Raw genomic sequence first — 26,973 nt, 5'->3', positions numbered from 1 at the left:
ATAAAGAATATCACGGCCAGGATTTTCCCCTCGGCGATTTGGGGGCGGGGTCCGGTTGCCATGGGGAAAATGACACGGGATGATGTCTGGAGGAACCCCCGACGTCATCCCGGTCCATTTAAATTTTTAGGAAGGCAGGCGGACAGCGAAATCAGCTGTCAGCCGCCGACCTGTCAATGGCCAATTGAGGCCATTGATAGGCTAATTAAAGTAATTAAAGACCTACCCGCCAACCTTAAGGCTGGCGGGCAGGCCAGGAGCGCCAGCGGGCTCCAGATTATTCATGAAACTTCATCCACTGGCGGGATGAAGTTTCATGTCCGTTTTGTAAAAAATTAATAAAGTTTATGTGTTCTTTATTAACATGTCCCTTCTCATGTGACATGAGGGGGACATGTTAATAATTTTTTAATGTTTCTATTTTTAAAGTTTTTTCTACTGTCAATATTCTCCCTGAGACAGGACTTTGCCTCAGGGAGAAGTGCGTTCTTTCGCGCACATGTGCGAAAGAGCGCACTTTGACAGATGAGGATTCCCTCCCCCCGGAACAGGAAGCGCATAACACTTCCTGTCGGGGATTCTGCTGGGCGGGCCTTAATTGGCCTGCCCACTTAAAATGGCGGCGGACCTCGTTTCAGTGGCGGGGGTCGGCTGGCCGCCCGCCGCCAAGCCGGTGGGGCCCGCACGCCATCCGAGGGCAAAATTCTGCCCCACATCTGTCTGCATCATGTGCCCTATAAAATCCCTCACTGTCAAAGACTTCTGCCAGTTTCCTTAATAATTCGGGTTCAAGTGTCCCATGCCATTATTCTACTTGCAAAAGTCGCAAACATGTACAGAAGTTTACTTGGAGTTCTGTGTTTAAACCTGGTTTATTTCCCATAACAACATTCACTAAAAGATGCCTAAAAATCCATTAACCCTCCCCCCAACTACTCTTTTTTTAGTGACATGTGCCAGCTTAGTCTCATATTTATAAAGTATGGCTCCCCTAGTGTGAAGAGGATGTGTGAAGGGTGATTGGAAAGGCTGTTCTAGCACTTTTCATATCTCAGGGATGCATCTGTGACAGAGGAATTGCTTCCAACAGCCTTTTCCATCTAGTGCCAAGGCATGTCTGAAACTCATTTTTTACAGTCATTGAAGGAGAGGCCTTAAGGTAACAGGTTCAATGCCACTGTCCAGAGAGACAGCAACTTTGTGCACGCACGCCTTGCAGCACGCTGGTGTTGGAAATGGAGCCACATTTGCTTCTGGTCGGTGTTGCATTGGGTCTTTGAAGCCTTGCGCATGTGTAATATTTATGCTGGCCTCGGCCTGAAACAGTGGTAACTGCCCTTCCAGAGCTCACCAAAGTCCTTACTATCTTCCCCTTATGCCTTGCTGCAGAAATATGGTAATTGTCACTGTCTCCAAGGCATCCAGCAGGAAATGAAAAATTGCTGCAACCTGGTGCAGATTCAGGCAGAGAACTCCTCTGCTTGTCCATCATTTGAACTACATGCATGAAAGTCATCTCCAATTCGTCCATATGACATCAATACTTCCTAATCACTGATTTTTGAAACACTGAACCATGAGATCTAGGTCAGGACTTCTCAATTGGAGACAGATTTTTCTCCATTCTCTTTGGATGCTGATATTTTCCTTCTCTTCCACTAGTAGGCCCTTATTCTCACTGGTGACAATTCTGCTGACTCACTGTTTCCTCCCAAATGGTGTCTTGTGCTGGTGCTGGATTCACTACAACAACAGCTTACATTTATATAGTGCCTTTTACAGAATAAAATGTCCCAAGGTGCTTCTCAAGGACATCATTAAAAAAAATAACACCAAACAACAAAAGGCGATACTAAGGCAGATGACCAAAAACTTGGTCAAAGAGATGAGTTTTAAGAAGTGTCCTAAAGAAGGAAAGAGAGGCAAAGTGGTTTAGGGAGGCCAAGGCAGCTAAAGGCACTGTCACAGTGGTGGAGCAATTAAAATCTGAGATAATCAAGACTCCAGAATTAGATGAGAACAGTTATATCGGAGGGATGTGGGACTGGAGCAGATTATAGAGATTGGGAGGGGCGTGGCCCTGGACGGATTTGAAAACAAGGATGAGAATTTTAAAATCAAGGCATTGCTTAACTAGGAGTCACTGAGTCAGCAAGCACAGGTGATGGGTGAACTAGATTTCGCATGAATTAAGACACAGGTAGGATGGCTTTAGACGACCTCAAATTTACAGAGGGTAATACGGAGAGACTGCTCAGGAGTACATTAGGAAGTTAAATCAAGAGGTAAAAAAGGCATAGATGAGCTCAGGCACGAGCAGAGTTGAATGATATTTTCCAGAGGTGGAAATATGCAGTCTTAGTAGTGCTGGGGTTATGTAGTTGAAAGCTCATCTCGGGCTCAAATATCACAGAGATTGCGAACAGTCTGGTTTAGCCTCAGACATTTGCCAGAGAATGGGATGGCGTCCGTGGCTAGAGAGTGTTAACAGAATCCAAGCTGGTTGGTGAACTTAAAACCAAGAAGGAGCTTTTCTTTATCAAGAAAGTTAATTGACTTTGTTCAGTCTCATTCCTTTCCGCAAATACCCGATGTTCCGGCTGTTCCCTATTTATGGCTAATCAAAGTACATAATTAACCAATGCCCTTCACCTGTGCATCTTAACAAAATAAACAACGGCTGGAATTTTCTGGCCCCGTTGGCGTTGGGCGTCATGGCGGGCAGTGGGGAGAACAATATGGCAAGACAGCTAAAAATTGGTTTCAGGCCGTCGTGAAAGCAGTTTGCAATCATCTGCTCCACCCATCAATGCAGGCTGCATTTCCCGCTGCCACACATTGGGAACACAATTTCAATATTTTAGCCTGTTATTATAAGCCCCACTCGCAGGAATCATACCCCCACACTGCATTATCTGGGCCCAATCACGCTTATGTGTTTCACAGCTGTACATAAGCGACGTGCACCTGGTGAGCTGTACTTTGCTCAGGATTTCAAGGTTTGTTTACCTACCTTTCTTTGGGCCGTACTCGCAGTCATCAGTGCCATGCTTCGCAGCAGCACCACGTCACCTTTAGGGGGCCTCACGGGCAGGTCTCTACCTACCAGATCAGCCATAAGGCAGAGGTGGTTTTTTAGTGCAACGGGGCTAGGGCTTGCTTAGGGAAGGGGGAGAAGTGGCCTCAGGCAAGGGAAGAGGCTGCAGGGTGAGGGAAGTGGGGTATCCCAGGGTGTGTGAGGGGGCACGTTGATCTGTGCAAGTGGCCTCAAAATGGTGAAGGCTGAGGAAGCAGTCTCCAGAGGAGATGAGACCAGATGGAGATGTGAGGGTGTGTGTGAGAAAGTGAGTGGTGATGTCCCTTGAGATGGCAGTGAGTGAGATGCCAGTGATTGTGTGATGGCCTTGTGAGTGTGTGAGTTTAGAGTGATAAGATGGTTGCCTTACCCTGGCAGCACGGATGAGATCATTCATCTGTTTTCTGCACTGGATGTCCAACCTCTTGTGTGCAGCATTGGCACTGACCACCACTGCCATCACCTCCCAAGCCAGAGTGGTGAGATTGATGGACCTCCTGCGGCCAGAGCATGTGTAGAGGACTTCGCAAATGGCCTCCTCGGCATCCAGAGGCATCCCCAGGATGTGTTACTGAATCGCGGAATGCACTCTTCCTGGCTTTTGGGACCATGTCTTCACTAGAGTAGTCCTGAGCTGCAAGCATTGCAAAGTGTCTAAACATGGCGCACTACATGAGGAAGCGGTGAGGTAGCGGCTTGATGGGCAAATTGGAGGCCGCCCGCCAGCAAGACGGCATGTTTCCAGTGGCTGCATTATTAATGAAGTGGGAATGGGATGATACGGCGTGAAATCCGGCCATGCAGCCAGCGGGTAAAACACCTGTTTCCCCCCAACCGCACTTTGTGCAAATCTGAGACAATTCAGCCCAATATAATTAACATACTATTGACAGCTTCCCTTTTCTTTCTTTAAACAATAAACTTCATAACACACTCAAATAATTTCAAAACAGGTCAAAGAAAAAATGATTTTCCACATTTAATATAACCCATCATAATACAAGACGTCCCTCTCCTAGGACTCCAACCATATCTTCAAGCACGCATTCCTTTTTGTAAAACCGTCCAATAATTGGTGACTTGTGTCAACCCATCTTATCTTAGAAATCTATTTTCTCTCTGACATTTCTTTTATGCTAGCAAGCTCAATCCTGAAACATTTTCTCAGTCACACTTCTTTGAATGCACATTATCCCATACAGAATGGTTATCCACATAACTTCTATGGGCAAACTTTTCTCAGAATGCCTCTTGTAAAGAATTTCCCTCAAAATGTTTGATAAGTAAAATCCCATATCCATCACTTCTACTAAAGCCAGTGTTTCTGCAGCTAAGGTGCTTTTAACTACCCTTTGAATTTTCTTTGCTTCCCAGGCCAATGGACAACATTTATTCTTTCCCACCAGGAATATGATAAATCCTGCTGTACTAGAATATCCATCCGGAAGATTGGCATGTGAAGCATCATTAAAAATGACTAACATCATATCTTTCGGATCGCCCAAGGCTGGAAACCTCGGTGCGCATTTCTCGGAATTTAATTTCTTTCATGTTTTATTTGCTCTCAGAACTTCTTCAACTGTAGCATGTTTCATCATAGTACTCAGTTCCAATATGTCAAAACTAGAATCAGGTCTAGTCTGAATGCACAACCAGTTCAACTATCCAATCAAACTTCTTAATTGGTCTATTTCTTCCTTGGATGCAGGATCCTCTTTTTGTGAGAGCCTGCCCTGATTTATTGGGAGATGATTGACATTTCCTAAATAAGGCTGTTGGATTCAAGGTCAGTCCCAACTTATTCTGCTTAATGTTTAACCCTATATATTTAAAGACCCCCGAAGCCTGACTTCTAATCTTAAACTCCTTTATCTATCACCCATTGCTCAAATTTTACAGAACCTCCCGGCAGAAAATCATCAATATGCATCATAAAGATGCCTGCTAGTTTCTCCTTGTGGTTCCAATAGAACATTGTTGAGTCTGCTTTTAGATGAATACAACCCGTTTTCAACAGGACAGACCTAACTTTGATGCATTATTTAACCCATAAACATACTTGTTTAATTTCCACAGTTTCCCTTCTATATTGCTAGCTTGTTTATGTGGTTTCAAATACACTTGCCTTTGAAATTTCTGACCCTGCAAAAATGCAGTTTTTAGATCAATTGATTTACATTCCCAAGAATATATTGCTAAAAGAGCTAAGAAAATCTTCAAGCTCACTTTTCCTTCAGTGAGGGAATCCTCTCTGACAACTTGATCATCAAGTTTCCCTTCGAAACCCTGAGTCACGAGCCTGACTTTAGCCTTATACGTGCCATCGGGAAGTACCTCTTCTGTGCACATTCACCTTTGTGATAAGGCTGGCTGTCCCCTGTCTGGTATTTCAGTGAATACACCAAATTTTTTCCAACTCTTTTTGTTTGGCTTCCTTTATCAGTTTCTAATTTGTTGGTAGCCACTAAAACTTTGATCACAAGGGCTTCTACTTCTAGTGGCATTCCTAGCCTGTTCTATGGTCTGTGTTCTTGTCAAACTACAACCTCTATATGCCCTCCTATCTCTTTCTGGACTACTGCTACATAATCTCTCCCTCCTACGATCAGCCTCCCTTTCGCAAGTCCATTTTCTTTTCCTAGGACCGCGATCACTGGCTAGTCCACTTTCAGAACTCAAATTGCATTTTCTGGCCTTCCATATCTTTATCTCATTTTTCCAATCTTACCTTCCGTCCCTCATGTTGCACATCACAGCCAATGTTTATATTTGCCGGTAGCTTTTCCAGCTCTCCCTAAAATAGTGGCATCCATCCATTCACTGCCTCCTATGGGCATATATGTTACTCTAGTTCCAACTTTGGGTAGTTGTCCTTTGGGATAAATTGCCTTATCCTGCACTTCAGTATCATTTTGTTCTTATTCAGTCAGTCCTTTATTTGCCATAATCTGCACCTCATAATTGCCCAACATGATGTATATGTGAAGTGCATGGTGCCTCTTCACTTTCTATTACCTGTTCAGATTCTGCAAATGTATAATCAGTGCCAATTAGTCTTGAGGAATGTACCCTAACAGCTCTATTGCCATGTTGTAAAATTACTGTTTTTCCATCACTTCCTATGACCTTAGCCAAGTCTTTCCATTCTTTCTGCCCTTTTCTTTTGTCATATACCATGTACCCTGGATTAAACTGTATTTCCGATGGCCTTATGTGGTGCCTTAAGGCTCATCGAAGTTTCTCTGAAACTTCAGCCTTGATAAATGCTCTTCTCCCTACATGCAGGGCATTCAAGTGCTCAGAAAAAAATAAACGAATGGTATTCCTTTTCAATGTGAGGGGATGATCCCACATCACTAAAAATATTTGTTGGTTTCTCCCATAAACTAATTGATAGGGACTGTAGCCCCCAACTATTTGAAGTGAATTATCCTCATGGACTGCCCACGCCAGGGCATATGTCAGTTTACAGCTCAATTGGTCAGCTAAGATTTTGTGAAGCATCTCATCAATTACTGCGTGATTTCTTTCACATACCCCATTACTAAAGGGACTTTCCACTGCTGTGCTCATCACCACAATGTTCATATTTTCACACATACTTTTAAATTCATTGTTGGCAAATTCTCCCCCATTGTCAGGAATTTAGCCAGTGCTCCCAGTCCATCTCCTATCCACTTTTTCATTATCTTGTCCACAATTACCTTTTTGCCTTTACCATACATTACTGTTGACAGACTGAATCTAGTTGCTATGGGTGGGATTTTCCAGCCCCGCCCACTGCCAGGATCATCCAGTCCTGCTGAAAGTCAATGGACTTTTGGCTGGGCCGCCAAATCTCCTGTAGCGAGTCCCACCCACGATGGGACTGGAAAATCTCGGTCTATGCCTATGAAGTGTAAGAGAAAATGTTTTTGCCCTTATCCCATACCTTCAAGTTCTTGCTACTTTCATTAAAATCTCTTGCTAAAAGGAGACTCACTACGGGTTGTAATGGTGTCCTATATTTTTTTTACATACTTCGCATTTCTCACTGATCTCTTCTATTAGTATATTCATTATGCATTACCCCTGCATTCTTTCATAGAATTTTTAACCAATGACACCTATGACCTAGGATGGGAAAACTGGCGATATAATTTTAAAACAATTTGCCTTTTTTCCTTTAAACTCCAACCCTCTAATGTCATCATCACTTCTTTAACATTGTGATTAGAAATGTTAGGTCTTGTTAAGGGGATACAATACACAATTGTGTAAATTGTAAATCTACATATTTCCCAATAACAATTGGCCTTATGGTGTTCCATATCTAATTTCATTAGAGCCATTTTTATAGACAGCTTACTCAACAGTAAGCTGGGGTAAACCATTTTATCAGCATATATGTAGTATCCAATGGTTTATCCCAGCTATTTTACATGGAATCATCACTCTCTTTAGTGATTTTAACTTGTTATAATCCCCGAACCTGAATAAGTATGACTTTCATATTCCTTAACCTACTTTCGGTCTTTGCTGTTAGAGAATCCAGGTAACATTGTAACCAATCCGCTCCACATACTGTGGACATGCACCCACTGTCCAACACAGCACAATTGAATGAGCCCACAACTAGAACACCCATCACTGAACTGAAGCTTCTGATGACCACTACAATTCCTTCTGACTGATCAGTATTGTCACCTTTCCCTTCCGAACCTTCCTTGTCATGTGTCATTTCAAAAATCCTGTTATTCCATTTCAGACAATTCATCGCATAATGATATTTTGAGTCACATCTGGAGCACCTGTTTGCTGTTCCTCGATTATCTTGGGGTTCATTCTGCTGCCATAGTTATCCAATACTTGTTGCCTGTTAGAGCTACCTATAAGTTCTCCATCCTCATTTCTTTTATTGCTTGTTCTTCTTTTGTATTGATGCTTGAGTCCCATATCTAAACAGTCTCAAAATGCTGCCAGCATTGAATCCCCCGTCTGTTGTGTTACCGCTGAATGTCCCATTGCTGCCACGAAAGCAGCTGGAACTGAATGTTTCCCCAGAAATCTTTTGAAAAGCTCCAGACATCTATTCCAAAAGTGTATCTCTTTCTGAGAACCTAACTCCAGTCAAGACCAGGAGACGAACCATGTTCAATACTTTCGCACAGTCTAGCAATTTGAAAGCATGCACTTAACTAGGGATCTCCAAATAGAATTTCTGAAATCTTGTACGAAACCTGCTAAATTCCATGGTATATTGTATGGAACAACCATCCTTCCTTCCTTCTAAATTTATCAAAGTCTGATCAGGTCTCATATGTATTTAACATATATCTTTCTTATAAATTTTGTCCACAAATTAAGAGTTTATCCAAACCTTCCTCAGTGTCCAATTGATAATAAATAAGGTGGAAGGCACATGAGTGGTATGGACACTGTTGCTAAATTATCAGACTGCTTGACTGATGCATCCAGTACCGGATGAGCAGACATTTCCTCCAATTAAATATTCGGAAGACTGAAGCCATTGCTTTCGGTTCCCACTCCAAACTCCATTCCCTATCTACCAACTACATTCCTCTCCATGGCAAAAATTTTAAATTAAACCAGAATGTTCACAACCTTGCCCCATGATGAGCTTGCAACCACGAATTGGTACTAAGATTATCCCTACCTTCATAAAATTACCTGACTTCGCCCCTGCCTCAGCCCATCTACTGAAACCTTCGTTCACACCTTGGTTACCTCTAGTCTTCACTATTCCAATGCACTCCTGGTTGGCTTCCCACATTCTACACTGTGTAAACTGGAGGTCATCCAAAAAGCTGCTGTCCATGTCCTAACTCGCACCAAATCCCATTCACCTGTCACTCCATGCTAGCTGACCTACATTTTATGGTGGTCGAACAACTTCTTAATTTTAAAATTTTCATTCTTGTTTTCAGATCTTTCCATGGCCTCGCTCCTCCAGCCCCACAACCCTCTTGAGATATCTGCTCATCTAACTCTGGCCTCTTGAACATTCTTGATTTTAGCGCACCATCATTCGGGCTTCAGTTGCCTAGTTCCTAAGCTTTGGAATACCCTGCCTACACCTTTCTGCCTCTCTACCTCACTTTCCTGCTTTAAGACACTCCATAAAACCCACCTCTTTCACCAAGCTTTTGGTCACCTGACCTAATATGGCTTTATGTGGCTTAGTGTCATATTTTGTTTTATATGACTCCTGTGAAGAGGCCTGTGACGTTTTATTATATTAAAAGGTGCTATATAAATATAAGTTCTTGTTGTTGATGCATCCCACATAGAAGCACATTAGGGGCATAGGAACAGGAGTAGGTCATTAGGCCAGTTGAGACTGCTCCACCATTCAGTTAGATCATGGCTGATCATCTACCTCAACTCCACTTCCCCGCACTATCCCCATATCATTAGTATCCAGAACTCTATCGATTCCTGTCTTGAACTTGCTAAATGGATGAGCTTCCACCGCCCTCTGGGTAGAGAATTCCAAAGATTCACCACCCTCTGAGCGAAGAATTTCTTTCTCATCTGTGTTAAATGATACTGTATCACCTGGTTCTGGACTCACCAGCCAGGGAAAACATCCTATCCTCATCTACCCTGTCACGCCCCGTAAGAATTTTGTAAGTTTCAATGAGATTACCTCTCATTCTTCTAAATTCTAGAGAATACCAGCCCATTCTCCTCAATCTCTGTTCATTAGACAATACCCCCATCCAAGTCTGGCTTACCTCTGTTGCACTCCCTCAATGACAAGTATATCCTTCCTTAGTTAAGGAGACTAAAACTGGACACAATACTCCAGGTGTGGTCTCACCAAGGCTCTATATAATTGCAGCAACACATTTTTACTCCTGTACTCAAATCCCTTGCGATGAAGGGCAACATTCCATTTGCCTCCCTACTTGCTTGATCCATCTGCATGCTAGCTTTTAGTGATTTATGAACAAGGACACCCAGGTCCTTTTGGTCATCAACACTTCCCAACCTCTCACCATTTAAGAAATACACTGCCTTTCTGTTTTTTCTACCAAAGCGGATAACTTCACACATATTCACATTATATTCCATCTGCCATGTTCATGTGCATTCACGTAGCCTGTCCAAGTACCCCCGAAGCCTCCTTGCATCCTCCTCACAACTTATTTTCCCACCCACCTAGTTTTGTGTCATCAGCAAATTTGGGAATATTACATCATTTATATAGATTGTGAATAGCTGTGGCCTATAATTCATCCTATAATGATAAATAAAGTATCATTGCAGCAGGCAATGTGAGTTGCCATAGTCTTGAGTAAAGATGCTGCATGAGTGTTGTGAGAGTTTTGCTTTGCATGTTAAAGGTTCCCTGGACTTCAGGTGCTGGGAAATATGGGGGTAATCTTACTGGGAATGGACTGAAGATCTTTAAAATGAAACATTTAGTCTTACTGCCCCATTTCTGCTTCCTTCCCAATAGTCTGTCCTTTCTGGTCCTGAATGCAGCCCTTGTTCCTTTTGTCTCCACAAAGTAGCTGCTTCTTGAAACACTGATCACTGTCAGCTGCTGAAAAATAGATGAGCCCATTTAATTGGCTGCAGCCTTTTAAAGGTGTGACCACAGCATGGTAATAAGATCTATGGAAGAAATCTGCAATGGGTTAGCGGAAGATTCACATGGGACTGGTATTCCCACCATTCCCCTAACCTACCAAAGGGAGGAGAAGACAGTTCCTCATTTCCTTATCCTCAGTTTTCTGAGTTTTGCTCAGTGGCCCTAATCCAGGTGAGCTCTATGTGGACTGAAATACTAGCCCACCAACTACTTTGTCCATGAGACAGTGTGAAACACCTGAGTTCTCACTCATTCAACAGTTCAGTAACACTTGCGCGATAATGAAACAATTGCAGTATTTGTCTAGTTGCTTGAGAGTTTAACATTCCTAATCAAATAATAGAGTAGAGGAGAAGTGCCTGTAATTTGCTGGTATCCAATTGTTTGGGAGTACCACCTCCTGGACTGCCAATGTTGCAAAGCAGCTTAAGATCAGTGATGGTTGAGTTCCAGAGACTCAGGAGGTTTTGGAGAGAGAGGCTGGACATTTTTCCACAACAACAGATGGAAACTTGAATGCAAATCACCTCAGGTATACTGTCATACAACTCCCAACAATTGTCTTTAGAATGACTTTGGCAGGAATCTTGAGAGAAGGTCTCGAGCCAAATAACATGTTGGCTCCTTTGCATATCCAATTGTTTGGCTGATGGAGCTGATATATTACAGCTTTTTGTGGCCTTGTCAAATATTGCATAGTCATTAGAGTGGTTGGCGGATTGCCACAAGGCCTTTTACATAATAAAAATTTTATTTTAAATTTCAAAGACATATGTTAATTTAACATTTACCTTGCTGCACATGTACTCTATTTTTCAGGCCCACCCGTGACAGTGAGGATGAAGATGAGGAAGAGCGAAGCAAAACACGAGGCTGCACTCTGCAGTACCAACACGCATTAGTACGAGTGTTCACACAATTCCACACAACTTCCTCAGAGGGTACCGACCAGGTGATCACCATGTTAGGACCTGACTGGTCAGTGGATGTCACTGATCTAGTTAGTGACTTCATGAGAGTGGCAGACACAAGAATCGCACAGATCATGGAGGGCAATGTGCTGGGTGGACGTGAACCTGGAACAACTATGTTCAAGGTTAGTTTTTTTTCTTCAGAATTGTTTCTTTGGCAGGTTAGAGATGATAGTTCAGTATCTGCAGCAGACTGAATGTATTTGTTTGACATATATAAAAAATACTCAACTTCAACTTGCGAAATATATGTAATATGCTAGTATGCGTAATGTGAGTCACTACTTCAGTTAAAATGTCATAACATAGGCACAGTCCAAACTATGCTGTATTATTTCATTTGATTGTCATGGCCTCCAGAATGGGTTCACTCAAATCTTGAGTGTTCTCTGTTGGTGAGGCACTTATTGATATTGGTAGGTACTAGTAAATGACAACCCCTCCCTAAAGTCATAAAGAGTCAGCAGGAAATGACTAGCTTTCAATGCTTTAATATTTTTTAAAGGGCATCACAGCATTTTGTAACAGTGTGACAGCTGAATTGTGCTAACATGTTTCGAAACATATATTAAAGAAATAAATTAGGCAGCCAGACAAACATACAGATAAAAGGACAGAGAGACAGGAGACTTTTAAAGGCACAACTGACTTAGTCATTTTTTTAAGCTAAACTTGGCATAGTTTGCCATCCTCTTCTATTTATTCTCAATATGTGGGCATCATTCGCAGGGCTGATATTTATTGCTTATTATTAATTGTCCTTGTATAACTAAGGGCTTCTTTGGCCACTTCAGAATGCTGTTGATTGTCAACCACTTTGGTATAGGACTGGAGTCAAATTTTGGCCAAAATGGGTAAGGATGTCAATTCTAGTTTAATCATAGGTGCCCCCCATCCCCACCACTTCCCTGCATTCCATCTATAAATTATTCTTAGTCCCTGGATTAAATTCCTACTTGTAAATTATCCTCAATATCCACTTTCTGTAAGATCTGAACCCCAATTAAACAGGGTTTTTAACTATTCCCAGAACTCTGCTTTTTTCTGTTTAATGCATTCATACTCTGACTATGGTGCCAACTTAGGGAGAGTACTCAGCAAGTTCAAATTTCAGCAATATGGGAACCAGTTCATCAGTCACTGCTAACTCACTCTTCAATCTTACTCCTGTAATGTTTAGCACAAGTCACCATGTCAAAAACATACATTATTTGTTTAATAATGCTTTTTGTTGCTTCTTTTAGCTTAAGCTGAGTTAACTATTTAGAGTGACTGCAAGGTGTCCTTAGTTAGAATTGCTGATACACCATCTTTCTTTCAAAATGATTATTGACCTGCTTCAACAGCAGGTATACATTGATTTGTATGTATGCCGAAGGAGGCTCCATGTCTCAAGGGAGACAGTGACTTCCATCTGTCAGATGATCGGCCCTGAGATCAGATTCAGCTATGTGGGTGGACATCCCATGCCAGTGGCGCTGAAGGTCACGGTTGCCCTCAACTTCTATGCGTCCGCCCTTTCCAGGGGTCGGTGGGTGATCTTAATGGAGTCTCCCAGTCAGCTGTCCACAGTTAAAGAACAAAGAAAAGTACAGAACAAGAACAGGCCCTTCGGCCCTCCAAGCCTGCGCCGATCATATTGCCCGTCAACTAAAACATTTTGCACTTCCGGGGTCCGTATCCCTCTATTCCCATCCTATTCATGTATTTGTCAAGCTGCCTTTTAAACACCACTATCGTACCTGCTTCCACCACCTCCTCTGGCAGCGAATTCCAGACATTCACCACCCTCTGCATAAAAAACCTGCGCCGCACATCTCCTCTATAGTTTTCTCCTCTCACCTTAAATCTATGTCCCCTAGTAATTGACTCTTCCACCCTGGGAAAAAGCTTCTGACTATCTACTCTGTCCAAGCAACTCATAATTTTGTGAACTTCTGTCAAGTCGCATCTTAATCTCCGTTGCTCTAGTGAGAACAATCCAAGTTTCTCCAACCTCTCCTCATAGCTAATAATCTCCAGGCCAGGCAGCATCCTGGTAAACCTCCTCTGCACCCTCTCCAATGCCTCCATATCCTTCTGGTAATGTGGCGACCAGAATTGCACGTAATATTCCAAGTGTGGCCTGACTTCCCAGCTTTTATACTCAATACCCCTGCCAATGAAGGCAAGCATGCCGTATGCCTTCCTGACTACCTTATCCACCTGCGTTGCCACTTTCAGTGACCTGTGGACCTGTACACCCAGATCCCTCTGCCAGTCGATGCACTTAAGGGTTCTGCCACTTACTGTATAATTCCTGCCTGTATTAGACCTTCCAAAATGCATTACCTCGCATTTGTCCGGATTAAACTCCATCTGCCATTTCTCTGCCCAAGTCTCCAACCGATCTATACCCCGTTGTATCCTTTGACAATCCTCTTCACTATCTGCTACTCTTCAAACCTTAGTGTCATCTGCAAACTTACTAATTAGCCCAGTTACATTTTCCTCCAAATCATTTATGTATACTACAAACAGCAAAGGTCCCAGCACTGATCCCTGCAGAACTCCACTAGTCACAGCTCTCCATTCAGAAAAGCAGCCTTCCACTGCTGCCCTCTGTGTTCTATGACCAAGCCAATTCTGTATCCATCTTGCCAGCTCACCTCTGATCCTGTGCGACTTTACCTTCTGTACCGGTCTGCCATGAGGGACCTTGTCAAAGGCCTTACCGAAATCCATCGTCGATCATCTTTGTCACTTCCTCGAAAAACTCGATCAAGTTAGTGAGACACGACCTCCCCTTCACAAAACCATGCTGCCTCTCACTAAAACGCCTATTTGCTTCCAAATGGTAGTAAATCCTGTCACGAAGAATCTTCTCCAATAATTTCCCTACCACTGACGTAAGGCTCACCGGCCTGTAATTTCCTGGATTATCCCTGCTACCCTTGTTAAACAATGGAACAACATTGGCCATTCTCCAGTCCTCTGGGACCTCACCCGTAGCCAGTGAGGATACAAAGATTTCTGTCAAGGCCCCAGCAATCTCCTCCCTTGTCTCCCTCAGTACTCTGGGGTAGATCCCATCTGGCCCTGGGGACTTATCCACCTTAATATTCTTCAAGCCGCCTAATACCTCCTCCTCTTTTTTGATCTCAACATGATCCAGGCTATCTACACACTCTTCCCTAGGCAAATCGACCGCTAAGTCCTTCTGTTTGGTGAATACTGATGAGAAGTATTCATTTAGTATCTCTCCCATTTCTTCTGGCTCCACACACAGATTCCCACCTCTGTCCCTGAGTGGGCCTACCCTTTCCCTGGCTACCCTCTTGCTTTTTACATTTGTATAAAAGGCCTTGGGATTTTCCTTAATCCTGGTTGCCAGTGACTTTTCATGACCCCTTTTAGCCCTCCTGACTCCTTGCTTAAGTTTCTTCCTACTTTCTTTACATTCTCCACGGGCTTCATCTGTTCCCAGCCTTCTAGCCCTTACAAATGCTTCCCTTTTCTTTTTGACTAATCTCACAATATCCTTCGTTATCCAAGGTTCCTGAAACTTGCCATGCTTATCCTTCATCCTAGCAGGAACATGCCGGTCCTGAATTCTTATCAACTGACGTTTGAAAGCCCCCCACATGTCAGTTGTTGATTCGCTCTCAAACATCCACCTCCAGTCTAGATTCCTCAGTTCCTGCCTAATATTGTTATAATTAGCCTTCCCCCAATTAAGCAGTTGTGTCAAGCTGGTGACAGATGCTCTGTTCAGGCATGCATTAACTTTCATTCACTACCGCTCAGATGAAGCCAGACAGGCAGAACAAGCCAGAGGCTTTGTCGCAATTGCTGGGTTCCCCCACATCCAAGGTGCAATCAATTGCACACATATGACCATCAAGGCGCCAACGGGTGAGCCGGGTGCCTTCGTCAACAGGAAGGGATTCCACTCTGTGAACGTGCACATACTGTGTGATCATAGGATGCAGATTCTGCAAGTCTGTGCAAGGTACCCAGGCAGCTCCCATGATGCCTACATCCTGAGGCACTCCCAGCTGCCAAGGCTCTTCAGTTCTCCAGCCTGGCTAGATGGATGGCAGGTAGGTGACGAGCTATCCCTGCAAAAGTTGGCTCATGACACCCCTCGGCCATCCAAGAACAGAGGCCGAGCAGTGGTACAACAGGAGCCATGCATCCACAAGGGCCATGGTAGAGAGAACCATCAGTCTTCTCAAGATGCGCTTCCGATGCCTGGACCGTTCAGGGGGCGCACTCCAAAACCCCCCCAGATCATGTGTCACTGATAGTGGTTGCACTCTCCACAATCTGGCCTTGGAAAGGGAGGACGCAGTGGAGGAAGAAGATGCTCTGGATGTAGACGATGAGTCCAATAGTGGGTCCGAGGATGAGCACACTCAGGAGAATGCTGAGGGGATAGACACTGACCCGGGCAACCTCCAGGGAGGCAGGGACACCCAGGAGGCTATGATCCAACTCTCCTTCAGCTAGCCTTACAAAGGTGAACCTCCAACACATGCAAGGACTGCAGCCTCCATACCTCCATACCGATACCCGAGAGCAACATTTGCCTGGTCAGGAACATTAACTATGTGCCTTGTCAATAAAGCTAAATGACAAACAAGTCACTCATAAAATCATGGGTTCCCCTTCACCTGCAGAACTAATGAAGCACCCAGAGGCATGTTGAGAACTAAAACATTTAATGATTGCCAACGTGCATACAGAAATCAAAATCCATTAAAGGGTATTGAACAGCACACCTACTTAAAAACAACTGAAACAAGGGGCAAAAGAAAACCACCAGTGATAAGCCCGTGGTGTGCCTAAGGTGATTTACGTTTATGTTTGCAGCTGCTACATCTAGGTACTCCCCCCTCGTTGGCACCGGCATTTGAAACAGCCTGCTCACTCTGCTGTCCTGTTGGCCTTGATGACCTCGGGGGGCGTCCACTGGCCCGTGGAGCCTGTGCTGGTCCCGACTGGGAGGGAGAGGCCAGTGATATGGCTGGCATCTCCCCAGTCGCCACAGCCTCATCAGATGCCACAGTCACTGGCAGAGGGGTGGAGGAGCTGCTGTCATCATCCGGAGCGCCCTCAGAGGAGCCCGTAGAGACGACAGGCAGCTCGTGCACTAATGTGAGGTCGCTTTGGACTTCCCTGCTCACCATTGATGGATGAGCACCTAGCTGGGATACTAGGTGCCCAATCTATTTCCCACACTGACACTGACCACCTGAGGTCAATGCCCAATGCCGTTGTGAGGGCTTGCAGGTCCGAGTGCTTCCCCAGGAAGCCCTGATTGTTCTCCTGGAGGAGCCTTTCCATGAGAGTCGCCACTCTCTCCATGGAGGAGGCAGTGCACTCGGCCAGGAGGGTCATTGCATTACTCATGCTCTGCATGGACTCCTCCATCACGGAGACCATGGCATACATTCCCTCGTGTATCACCGCCAGATCCTCCCGCACACCCTGCTGGACTTCCAGCATCTGCTGCCTGAGGAACAACTCCAGAGGCACATCATCAGCTACCGGCTGAGCATGTTCCTTGTTCCCAGCAGTCCTCTGACTGCCGGAGCCCTGGGCACTCTCTGTCTCCGCCTCCACCTCAAGCGAGTGTGAGGTGCCCTAACCGCTGTGCACCAAGATACTAGTCGACGATCTTATTCCCACCGAGGTGTTGGTATCTGCGCTAGTGCATGCCTGGCTGAGAGTGTGTGACGCTGGTGCATTTATTTCTTCTGTGCCCTCAGGGGTCAGTGGCGGTGCCTCTACCTCCTGAGTCTGGGCATGCTCCGGTGAGGCTGAAAGGAAGAAGAAGGATATTTGATTAGTAGAAGTCGTTACACTGTTAACGTGCATGCCTGGCACTGAGATCAGGATGCGCTCCTCCTTCCATTATCAATGGGCAACCCATGTTGGATGCTGAAATCAATATACAGTCAACAGTGGAATGTTTGTACTCACAGACATTGTGACCTCAGTGCACGGCACTCTTACCTCCCAGTGGCATCCCTACCTCACCGTTGCCAGTTGACCAGGGCGCATGAGGCCTCTCCAGCTCGAGTGCATCCTGCTCGTATCTGCTCATGATGAGAAGTAGGGGCTGCCCTCTGCCAGTCCGCAGCCGCTCGGCATTATTGTGTGCTGTCTTCTCCTGAAAGGAGAGAGAAACATTGATTAGTCCACCTTGTACCTAAGGATGGGCAATAAATGCTGGCCCACCCAGTGAAGGCCACATCCCGTGAGTGAATGAATGCAAAAACAAAATTCTGAGTTGGGGGTTGCCGGTGGGGGGGACCAACTCAACTGCTGTGATAATTGACCCATGCCAACACGGTACTCACCCTTCCCAATCGCAAGAGATCATTAAACTGCTTGTGGCACTGCACCCAGGTGCGTCTCACCACATCACGGGAGCTGACCCATTCTGCCACCTCCTCCCAGGCACGTTTTGTTAGGTGGGGGAGGGCCTCCTCCTCCTGTCCCTTGGCACAAGGATCTCGCGGCGTGTTGTCACCTCCTCGAGGAAGGCAGCGAGGCACTCATCCGAAAACCGCGGGGCCAACTGCCCCACTGACCTGCCCTCCCGCCCGGCCTGCCCTCCGAGAATGCTATCTGACATCTTCCTGTGCGACATGAGTGGCAGCCTTTGGAAGGCTGCCTGTGCCATTTTTGAATAGGTCACCGGGTCGCCATTAGTCCCAGCGGTCATTGGCCTCCCGCCGCCGCCCACCCCTTCCCGCTGATCTCAGGAGCCACGATTCACGCTGGGCGCGCCTGAGTTAGCCCAGCCGTGTAAAATGGCAGCATGGAGCCGATCGCGGGCAGCAATCAGCTCTGCTGTCGCCTGCGCCCACCCCCACCCAGCCTGCCCACCATAAGTAAAATCCTGGCCTATGTGAAGATCAATGGAGTGTCCTCACTGCATGTTGCCATCATCCTCCTGCAATCGAGCGACTATTAGGGCCTTCACTGCATCTCCATGACAGGAGCATTCTCACAGAGGATATTGGCGCTGCGATAAGCCAGACTGGAGTCAAACGTTCACAACTGCGATGTGAGGACACCTCACTGCCTGTCGTCATCATCACCCTCCACAAATCTGGCAGCTATGAGGGCATCAAAAGTACACTTGCCTCATCTAGCCAGTGCGAGGGTACGATAGACTGCACTCATGTGGTGCTCAGGTCTCCATCGCTACACTCAGTGGACTTCATCAACCGCAAGGGCTTCCACTCACTGAACGTGCAGCTGGTATGTGACCACCAGAAACACATCCTGCAGGTATGCGCACGGTTTCCAGGGAGTGTGCACAATGCCTACATCCTGAGTGGTTTGCAGATCCCTACTGCCTTCCAGGGTCCACAGAGGCTGCAGGGTTGGCTCACTGGGGACAAAGGCTACCCTCACCCCCGTCGTCGTCACCACTGAGGACCCCTTCAGCCTCATCCCCATCAGTGTCCTCCTCACTGGAGGAGACATGCAGCTCCTCCATCTCCTCTTCAGCCAGCTCCTCACTATGTTGCAGTGCCAGGTTGTAAAGGGCGCAGCAGACAACAATGATACGTGATACCGTCTGCGGACTGTATTTCAGGGCTCCACCAGACCGGCTCAGGCACTGGAACCGCATCTTCAACACCCCAATGGTCTGCTCCACCAAGTTGCGAGCTGCTGCATGAGCCTCATTATAGCGTCGCTCTGTTGCAATCTGAGGCCACCACATGGATGTCATCAGCCACTGCAAGGAGGCCCCAAGGAGCCAGCCCTGCAGCCTCTGTGGACTCTAGAAGACTGCAGGATGTAGGTGTCATGCACACTCCCTGGAAATCATGCACATAATTGCAGGATGGGTTTCTGGCATACCAGCTGCACGTTCGGTGAGTGGAAGCCCTTGCAGTTGATGAAGTCCACTGAGTGTAGCAATGGAGACCTGAGCACCACATGAGTGCGGTCAATTGCAACCTGCACCTGTGGGAATCCCGGGATCAGGGCGTATCCAATGGCGCTTGCATCCTGGCTGTCTCTGTCCCGGGCGAAGTGCACAAAATTGTGTGCCATGGAGAAGATGGCATCTGTGATATCATGGATGCATTTGTGGGTGGCGGATTGTGATATCCCACAGAGGTCACCTGCGGAGCCCTGAAAAGGAGCCAGTGGCATAGAAATTGAGCGTCGTGGTCACTTTCACAGCCACTGGCAGTGGATGCCCTCCATGTCCCCTTGGCGCCAATTCCTGTTGTAAGTGGCAGATGTGTGTCACCAGGTCCTTAGCCATGCACAGTCATCAGCGACACTGGTTCTCAGTCATCTGCAGGAAGGGCAGACGGCATCTATAGAGCCTGGTTGTCTCTAGGCATCGACCAGCCACGGCTTGCTGTCGCTCCTGGGCAGCGTGTGCAGGATCCTCTGCTGCCTCGTCTTCATGAGGTTGCTGCTCCTGCCTTTGCACGGCCACATGCCTCAATCGCTCTGTCCGTCTTCTATGGTCTCTGTAGACCATCAAGCACACAGCTAGGTCATCAGGATCCATGATCATATGATCATAGCTGTACTTAGCACCTTTCCTGGCCCAGTGTGACCGGCTCATAATGCTTCCCAGAGAGTGCTGGTCACCCGTCGGATGGCCAGAGATGAGTGCGCTGCATGGCTGCCCTGTCAACCTGTGACATGGGAGACACTGGTCCAAACCAGGATGCTGAGATTGCAAGGGGCTGTGAGCGTCTCCAGCAGTGACTGCTACATGACCAGCATTGACGAGGAGATTGTACAACATGCACAGTCCAGCAAAGTGGTGGCGGACTCAAAGTCTGTACAGGGTGGTGTGCGGGGTGGTGGGGGCTAAGGTATGGAGCGCTTTGTGGCCCTTTGGTGCCTCCGCGCCTTTTGCATGGGCGGGCAGGCTAGGAGCCTGACCCCAATCACATCACTGTGGTTGCGCCTGATCTGTCTCAATTGTGGAGACATTGTTAGTTTATACAGGTGTCCCTAATGCATGGCCACATCCCTTGTTTACCCTAACCCCCCCGACTGTGCGCAGGATGCAGGGCAAGGGCAGCACTTGACTTCCCCCTCCCCCCTCAGCAATCGCCTCCGAGGCTGCCCTGCACTTGCCTCTAGACTCTCCCCACCCCTCAGCAGTCACCCTCCTGAGGCTGGCCAGCACTTGCCCCCAGAAACCCCCCACCCCTCAGTAGTTGCCTCTGTGGCTGGCCAGCACTTGCCCCCCGACACCCCCCACCTCTCAGCAGTCGCCTCCGGGGCCAGGCATCAGTTACCCCAGCGCCCCTGAGGCCTGTAAACAACAGGCAAGCCCTGGAGAACGCTGCTGCTCACTCGCCTCATTTCCCCCAAAAGTGAAGGCCATCAAGCACACATCTCCTGCGTGCTGTTGTGAAACATGTCGGTGTGATTTCCCACCGACGTGGACGGATGATACAGCGGGGTTCCAAGAGCCTGGCGGGATGGTCTTTTAATTGTATGCTAATATATTACAATTAGCTCCCCGCCAACTGATGGCGGGAAACACGGCCTGTCGTCAATGGGCTGAGTGGAAGATCATGACCTGCCTTCACGCCGTCGTGAAATGGTTCCCACCATATTTTCGCACACACCACCTATCAGACCCGCCACCGGCAGGCTTGGAAAATTCTGCCCTCTATATGAGGGATGAGGGCTCTTTTTTGTTTTACTAATTTTTTGATATCGTTGACTAAGTGCCAAAGCCCTAAGGCTGGCCTTCTCCTTAGCCCATGTCCACACCCAGCACCCTACGAACTGTTTCCGGGGGCGCCGGCCATGACTCTCATTTTCAACAGATAGAAGCACTGACCACCAATGATGGGCTATAATTACAAAGTGACAAATTTACACGTTCTATATGTAAACACGAACGTAGGAATGTATAATCGAACTGTAAAGTTAAGGAGAAAATGTGTAATTTAAAAATGTAATCTGAATTATGTTTCCTCATTCTGGTCCATTGTATAATCTGATTAGAAATTATTTTAGGGGGAGATGATGGTGTGGTGATATTGTCGCTGGACTAGTAATCCAGAGACCCAGCATTATGCTCTGAGGACCTGGGTTCGAATCCCGCCATGGTGGGATTTGAATTCAATAAAAATCTGGAATTAAAGGTCTGATGATGACCATGAAACCATTGTCAATTGAAAACCCATCTGGTTCACTAATGCCCATTAGAGAAGGAAATCTGACGTCCTTACCTGGTCTGACCTACACATGACTCCAGACCCACAGCAATGTGGTTGACATGCCCTCTGAAATGGCCTAGCAAGCCACTCAGTTGCAACAAAAATCACAAAAAAAGGAATAAAACCGGACAGACCACCTGGCATCGACCTCAGCACTGGAAATGACAACGGCAATCTCAGCTTCTCGACCCTGTCCTCCTTACTAACATCTGGGGGCTAGTGCCAAATATGGGAGAGCTGTCTCACAGACTAGTCAAGCAACAGCCTGATATAGTCATACTCACGGAATCATAAATTACAGATAATTTCCCAGACACCATCGTCACCATTCCTGGGTATGTCCTGTCCCACCGGCAGGCCCAGCAGAGGTGGCACAGTAGTATACAGCCCAGAGGGAGTTGCCCTTGGAGTCCTCAACATCGACTCTGGATCCCATGAAGTCTCATGGCATCAGGTCAAACATGTAAATTTCCCAGTCCAGCTGTTCCCAGTCTACCTTAGCCAGATCCTGCCTTATTTTACTAAAATCCGCTCTCCCCCAGTCCAAAACATTTTTTTGCAACTTGTCTATTTCTTTATCCATAACAAGCTTAAATTGTACCATGTTGTGGTCGCTATCATTAAAATGCTCCCCCACCACCACCTCAGCCACTTGTCCGGCTTCATTCCCCAGAATTAGGTCCAGCACTGCGCCATCCCTTGTTGGACCCTCTACATATTGACCTAAAAAGTTCTCCTGTAAACATTTCAAGAAATCCACTCCATCCAACCCCTTAACACTATGTCTATCCCAATTAATGTTGGGAAAGTTGAAATCACCTAATATAATTATCCTATTATTGTTTTTATACACCTCCACAAATTGTGTACATATTTGTTCCTCAATTTCCCGCTGACTATCTGGGAGTCTATAATAAACACCTAACAATGTGGCTTCCCCTTTTTTATTCTTAAGCTCTACCCACAAAGCTTCATTCGATGCCCCCTCCAAGATATCATCTCTCCTTACAGCAGTAACTGACTCCTTAACTAATAATGCAATGCATCGTGCTGTTTTACCCCCCTCCCCTGTCTCGCCTGAAGATTCTATATCCCGGAATGTTGAGCTGCCAATCCTGCCCCTCCCTCAACCACGTCTCAGTGATGACTACTATATCACAATTCCACATGTCAATCCTCACCCTTAACTCATCCGTTTTACCAGTAATACTCCTGGCATAAAGTAGAGGCCATCCAGCCTTGCCTTACTCCCTTGAAACTTAATGCAGCTGTACTCCCTCTGACTTGTTTTACTGTATTATGATGTGTCCCTATTCTGCTAACATTCTGTGTCCCCTCCCCCTGCCGAATTGGTTTAAACTCCTCCCAACAGCACTAGCAAACCCGCCCGCAAGGATGTTAGTCCCGCTCTGATACAGATGTAGACCATCCCGCTTGTACAGGTCCCACCTTCCCCAGAAACGGTCCCAGTGATCCAGGAATCTAAAACCCTCCCTCCTTCACCAACTCTTAAGCCACGTATTCATCTGTTCCCCTGACTATAGAATCCCCTATTACTATTGTTCGTCCTCTCTTCCTCCCCTCCTGTACAGACAGACTGCTTGTGGTGCCAGAAGCTTGGCACTGTCTGCACTCCCTGGAGGAACCAGCACCCTCATCAGCCTCCAAAATGGAATACTGATTTGCGAGCGGGACCCCGGGGGACTCCTGAACTACCTGCCTGTTTCTCTTGGGCTGCCTGGTGATCACCCATTCCCTTCCTTCCTCAAGTCCTTTCATCTACAGTGTGACCACCTCTCTAAACATGCTATCCACGATGCTCTCAGACTTGTGGATGCTCACAGTGTCCCCAGCCGCCATTCCAGCTCTGAAACCCGAGCTTCCAGGAGCTGCAACTGGACACACTTCCTGCACACATGCTGGTCCTGGGCACAGGAAACATTCCCAGCTTCCTACATGGAGCACGAGGAGCACACCATGGCTTTGAGCTCTCCTGCCATGACTTATCCCTTTAAATTAAACCTTTTAAATCAATTACTCTAGGGCCCTTCTTTCCTGATCCTCGTTACTACAGAATATACAAACTATAAACCACAAAACTACCTTAAACTATAAGCAATGAAAGTAGTAAGTACTTACCCGACCTTGTTTGGATGAGAGTGAGGGCTGCAAGGTGGATGAACTGACTGACCATTGCATGGTACAGGAAGCCATTCAAGTCGGGGGTGGGGGGAGAAAAAAGGAATGTAGTGCTATTAGGGGACAGTATGGTGAGGGGAATTGACAGTGTTCTCTGCAGCAAAGAGCGAGAGTCCAGATGGCTGTGTTGCCTGCTGGTGCCAGGGTTCGGGATATTTGCTCAGGGCTGGAGAGGAACTTACAGTGGGAGGGAGGAGGATCCAGTTGTCGAGATCCATGTAGGTATCCACAACTTAGGCAGGACGTGGAAGGATGTTCTGCATAGTCAGTATGAGGAGCTAGGCACCAAATTAAGATGCAGAACCTCAAAGGTAATAATCTCTGGATTATTACCTGAGCTACATGAAAATTGGCATAGGGCAAATAAGATTAGAGAAATGAATGCGTAGCTCAAAGACTGGTGTGGGAGAAGTGGATTCTGGTTCATGGGGCACTGGCATCCGTACTAAGGAAAGTGGGGGCTGTACCGTTGGGACAGTCTATACCCAAACCATGCTGGGACCAATGTTCTAGCGAGCCGCTTTAAAGAGGGCTTTAAACTGAACAGGGGTGGGGGCAGGTATCAAGCTTGGGTAGAGTCAAGGCAGGAGAGCAAAATAGTAATATGGGAAATGAGGGCCAGAGAATGGCAGGAAGGGACAGAGAGAAAAAAACCTAAGAATACACCAACAGCCAAGACTAGATGTTAAAAAGATAACAAGAAGACAAAACGAAAGGCTCTGTATCTGGATGCGCATAACATTCATAACAAAGTAAATGAATTGATAGTGCACATTGAAGTAAATAAATGTGATCTGATAGCCATTACAGAGACGTGGTTGCAAGATGACAAGGATTGGGCCCTGGATATTGAGGGGTATATGACATTCAAGAAAAATAGGAAGCTAGGTAAAGGTGGAGGGATAGCATGGTTAATCAAGGTTGGCATTGGTGCACTAGAGATTACTTTGGTTCAGGAGATCAGGATATGGAATCGGTTTGGGTGGAGATGAGGAATAGTAGGGGAAATAAGCCATTAGTGGAGTGCTCTACAGGCCCCCTAACAGTAACCACAATGTAGGACAAAGTATACTTAGTATACAAAGTATTCTTATGAGGAAAAGTTGGACAGACTGGGCTTGTTTCCACTGGAGTTTAGAAGAATGAGGGGTGACATGATTGAAGTATTTAAGATCCTGAACGGTCTCGACGAGGTGGACATCGAAAGGATGTTTCCTTTTGTGGGTAAGTCCAGAACTGGGGTGATCTGTTTTAAAGAAAAACAGAAAATGCTGGAAAAACTTAGCAGGTCGGAGAGCATCTGTGGAGAGAGAAACAGAGTTTACGTTTTGAGCCCATATGACCCTTCTTCAGTCATACGGACTCGAAACATCAACTCTGTTTTCCTCTCCACAGATGCTGTCGGACCTGCTGAGTTTTTCTAGCATTTTCTGTTTTACTTTCAGATTTCCAGCATGCACAGTATTTTGCTTTTATCATGGCACTGTTTTAAAATTTAAGGCTTCAGGACAGAGATGAAGAGAATTTTTTTTTTCTGAGGGCTGTGCAACTTTGGAAATCTCTGTCTCTGGAGGCGGGGTCATTGAATTTTTTTTTAAGGCCGAGGTAGATAGATTCTTGTTCAACAAAGGAATCAAAGGTTATCGTGGGTAGATGGGAATGTGGGGCAGAATTTTTCAGTTGGTGTGCAGGGGCAGGCCCGACATGGCGATACGTAAAATGACGCGTCCTGACGTCATCATGCGCCATCGCGATATTTCAGAAGGTGGACGTGTTATGAGTTCCGAGGCTCGCCCGCCATTAATTAACAGGCCAGTTAAGGCCTTTGAGGCAGCAATTGAAGACGATTTTTTGCAGCCCATGCAATTTTCAGTGCATCGCAGTGGGCAGGCAGGTCGGCCACATTTTTGAAAGCTCCATCCATGGGTGGGATAAGAGCGGTGAGTGGGCTCGCTAATGTGAGTTGTTAGAACTTTAGTTTATTACTTACTGCTACTTGCTTGCGTGAACAGGACAACTTCATTTCGCTTCAGAGCTGCTTTGACAGAAATAACAGCCTTCAGTGCAGGACCCTGGAGGAATCATAACACTTGGGGCCTTCCCTTACCCTGGGAATGGGAATCGTGGTCTCCTCGGGAGACACCTCCTCTGAGGAGGAAGAAAGGGCCAGAAGGGGGAGGAGACCAGGAGTCCATAGTTAGCCTCCATGGGAGTCACCTGTGGGAGGACAGGCGCAGGCACAAGGGGCGCAGGGCCAACAGGAAGTGCAAGGCGAAAGGGGCCTCTGAAGATGCCACTATCCTGCTGCCAGGGTTTACAGGCAGCGATGCAGCTACCTCAATATGTCTGAGGTGCAGTGCCGAAGGAGGCTCCATCTCTCAAGGGAGAAAGTGACCTCCATCTGTCAGATGATCGGCCCTGAGATCAGCTCCAACTGTGTGGGTGGACACCCCATGCCAGTGGTGCTGAAGGTCACAGTTGCCCTCAACTTCTATGCCTCCGGCTCTTTCCAGGGGTCTGCGAGTGATCTTAGTGGAGTCTCCCAAACAGCTGTCCACAGTTGTGTCAAGCTGCTGACAGATGCTCTGTTTACACATGCATTGACTTTCATTCACTACCGCTTGGATGAGACCAGCCAGTAGAGCGAGCCAGAGGCTTTGCAGCAATTGCTGGGTTCCCCCGCGTACAGGGTACAATCGATTGCACACATGTGGCCATCAAGGAGCCAGCGGGTGAGCTGGGAGCCGTTGTCAACAGGAAGGGATTCCACTCCATGAACATGCAGATAGTGTGTCACCATAGGATGCAGATTTTGCAAGTCCGTGCAAGATACCCAGGCAGCTCCCATGATGCATACATCCTGAGGCACTCCCAGTTGCTGAGGCTCTTCAGTGCTCCAGTCCGGCGAGATGG

General features: G+C 46.6%; 1 protein-coding gene across 1 annotated transcript in view; it reads left to right on the top strand.

Moving 5' to 3' along the window:
• The window catches only part of tmem132e (transmembrane protein 132E), an 841,056-nt gene that overhangs the window by 718,216 nt on the left and 95,867 nt on the right, over window positions 1–26,973 (top strand). Inside the window, exon 7 of the mRNA XM_078548464.1 lies at window positions 11,496–11,772. Within this exon, the coding sequence (XP_078404590.1) occupies window positions 11,496–11,772 (277 nt within the window). The remainder of the gene's footprint in view (window positions 1–11,495; window positions 11,773–26,973) is intronic.

Source organism: Cetorhinus maximus, chromosome 9 (genome assembly GCF_964194155.1).
Source record: "Cetorhinus maximus chromosome 9, sCetMax3.hap1.1, whole genome shotgun sequence".
In the NCBI taxonomy this organism is placed as follows: Eukaryota; Metazoa; Chordata; class Chondrichthyes; order Lamniformes; family Cetorhinidae; genus Cetorhinus; species Cetorhinus maximus.
This window is presented reverse-complemented; position numbering and strand designations above follow the sequence as displayed.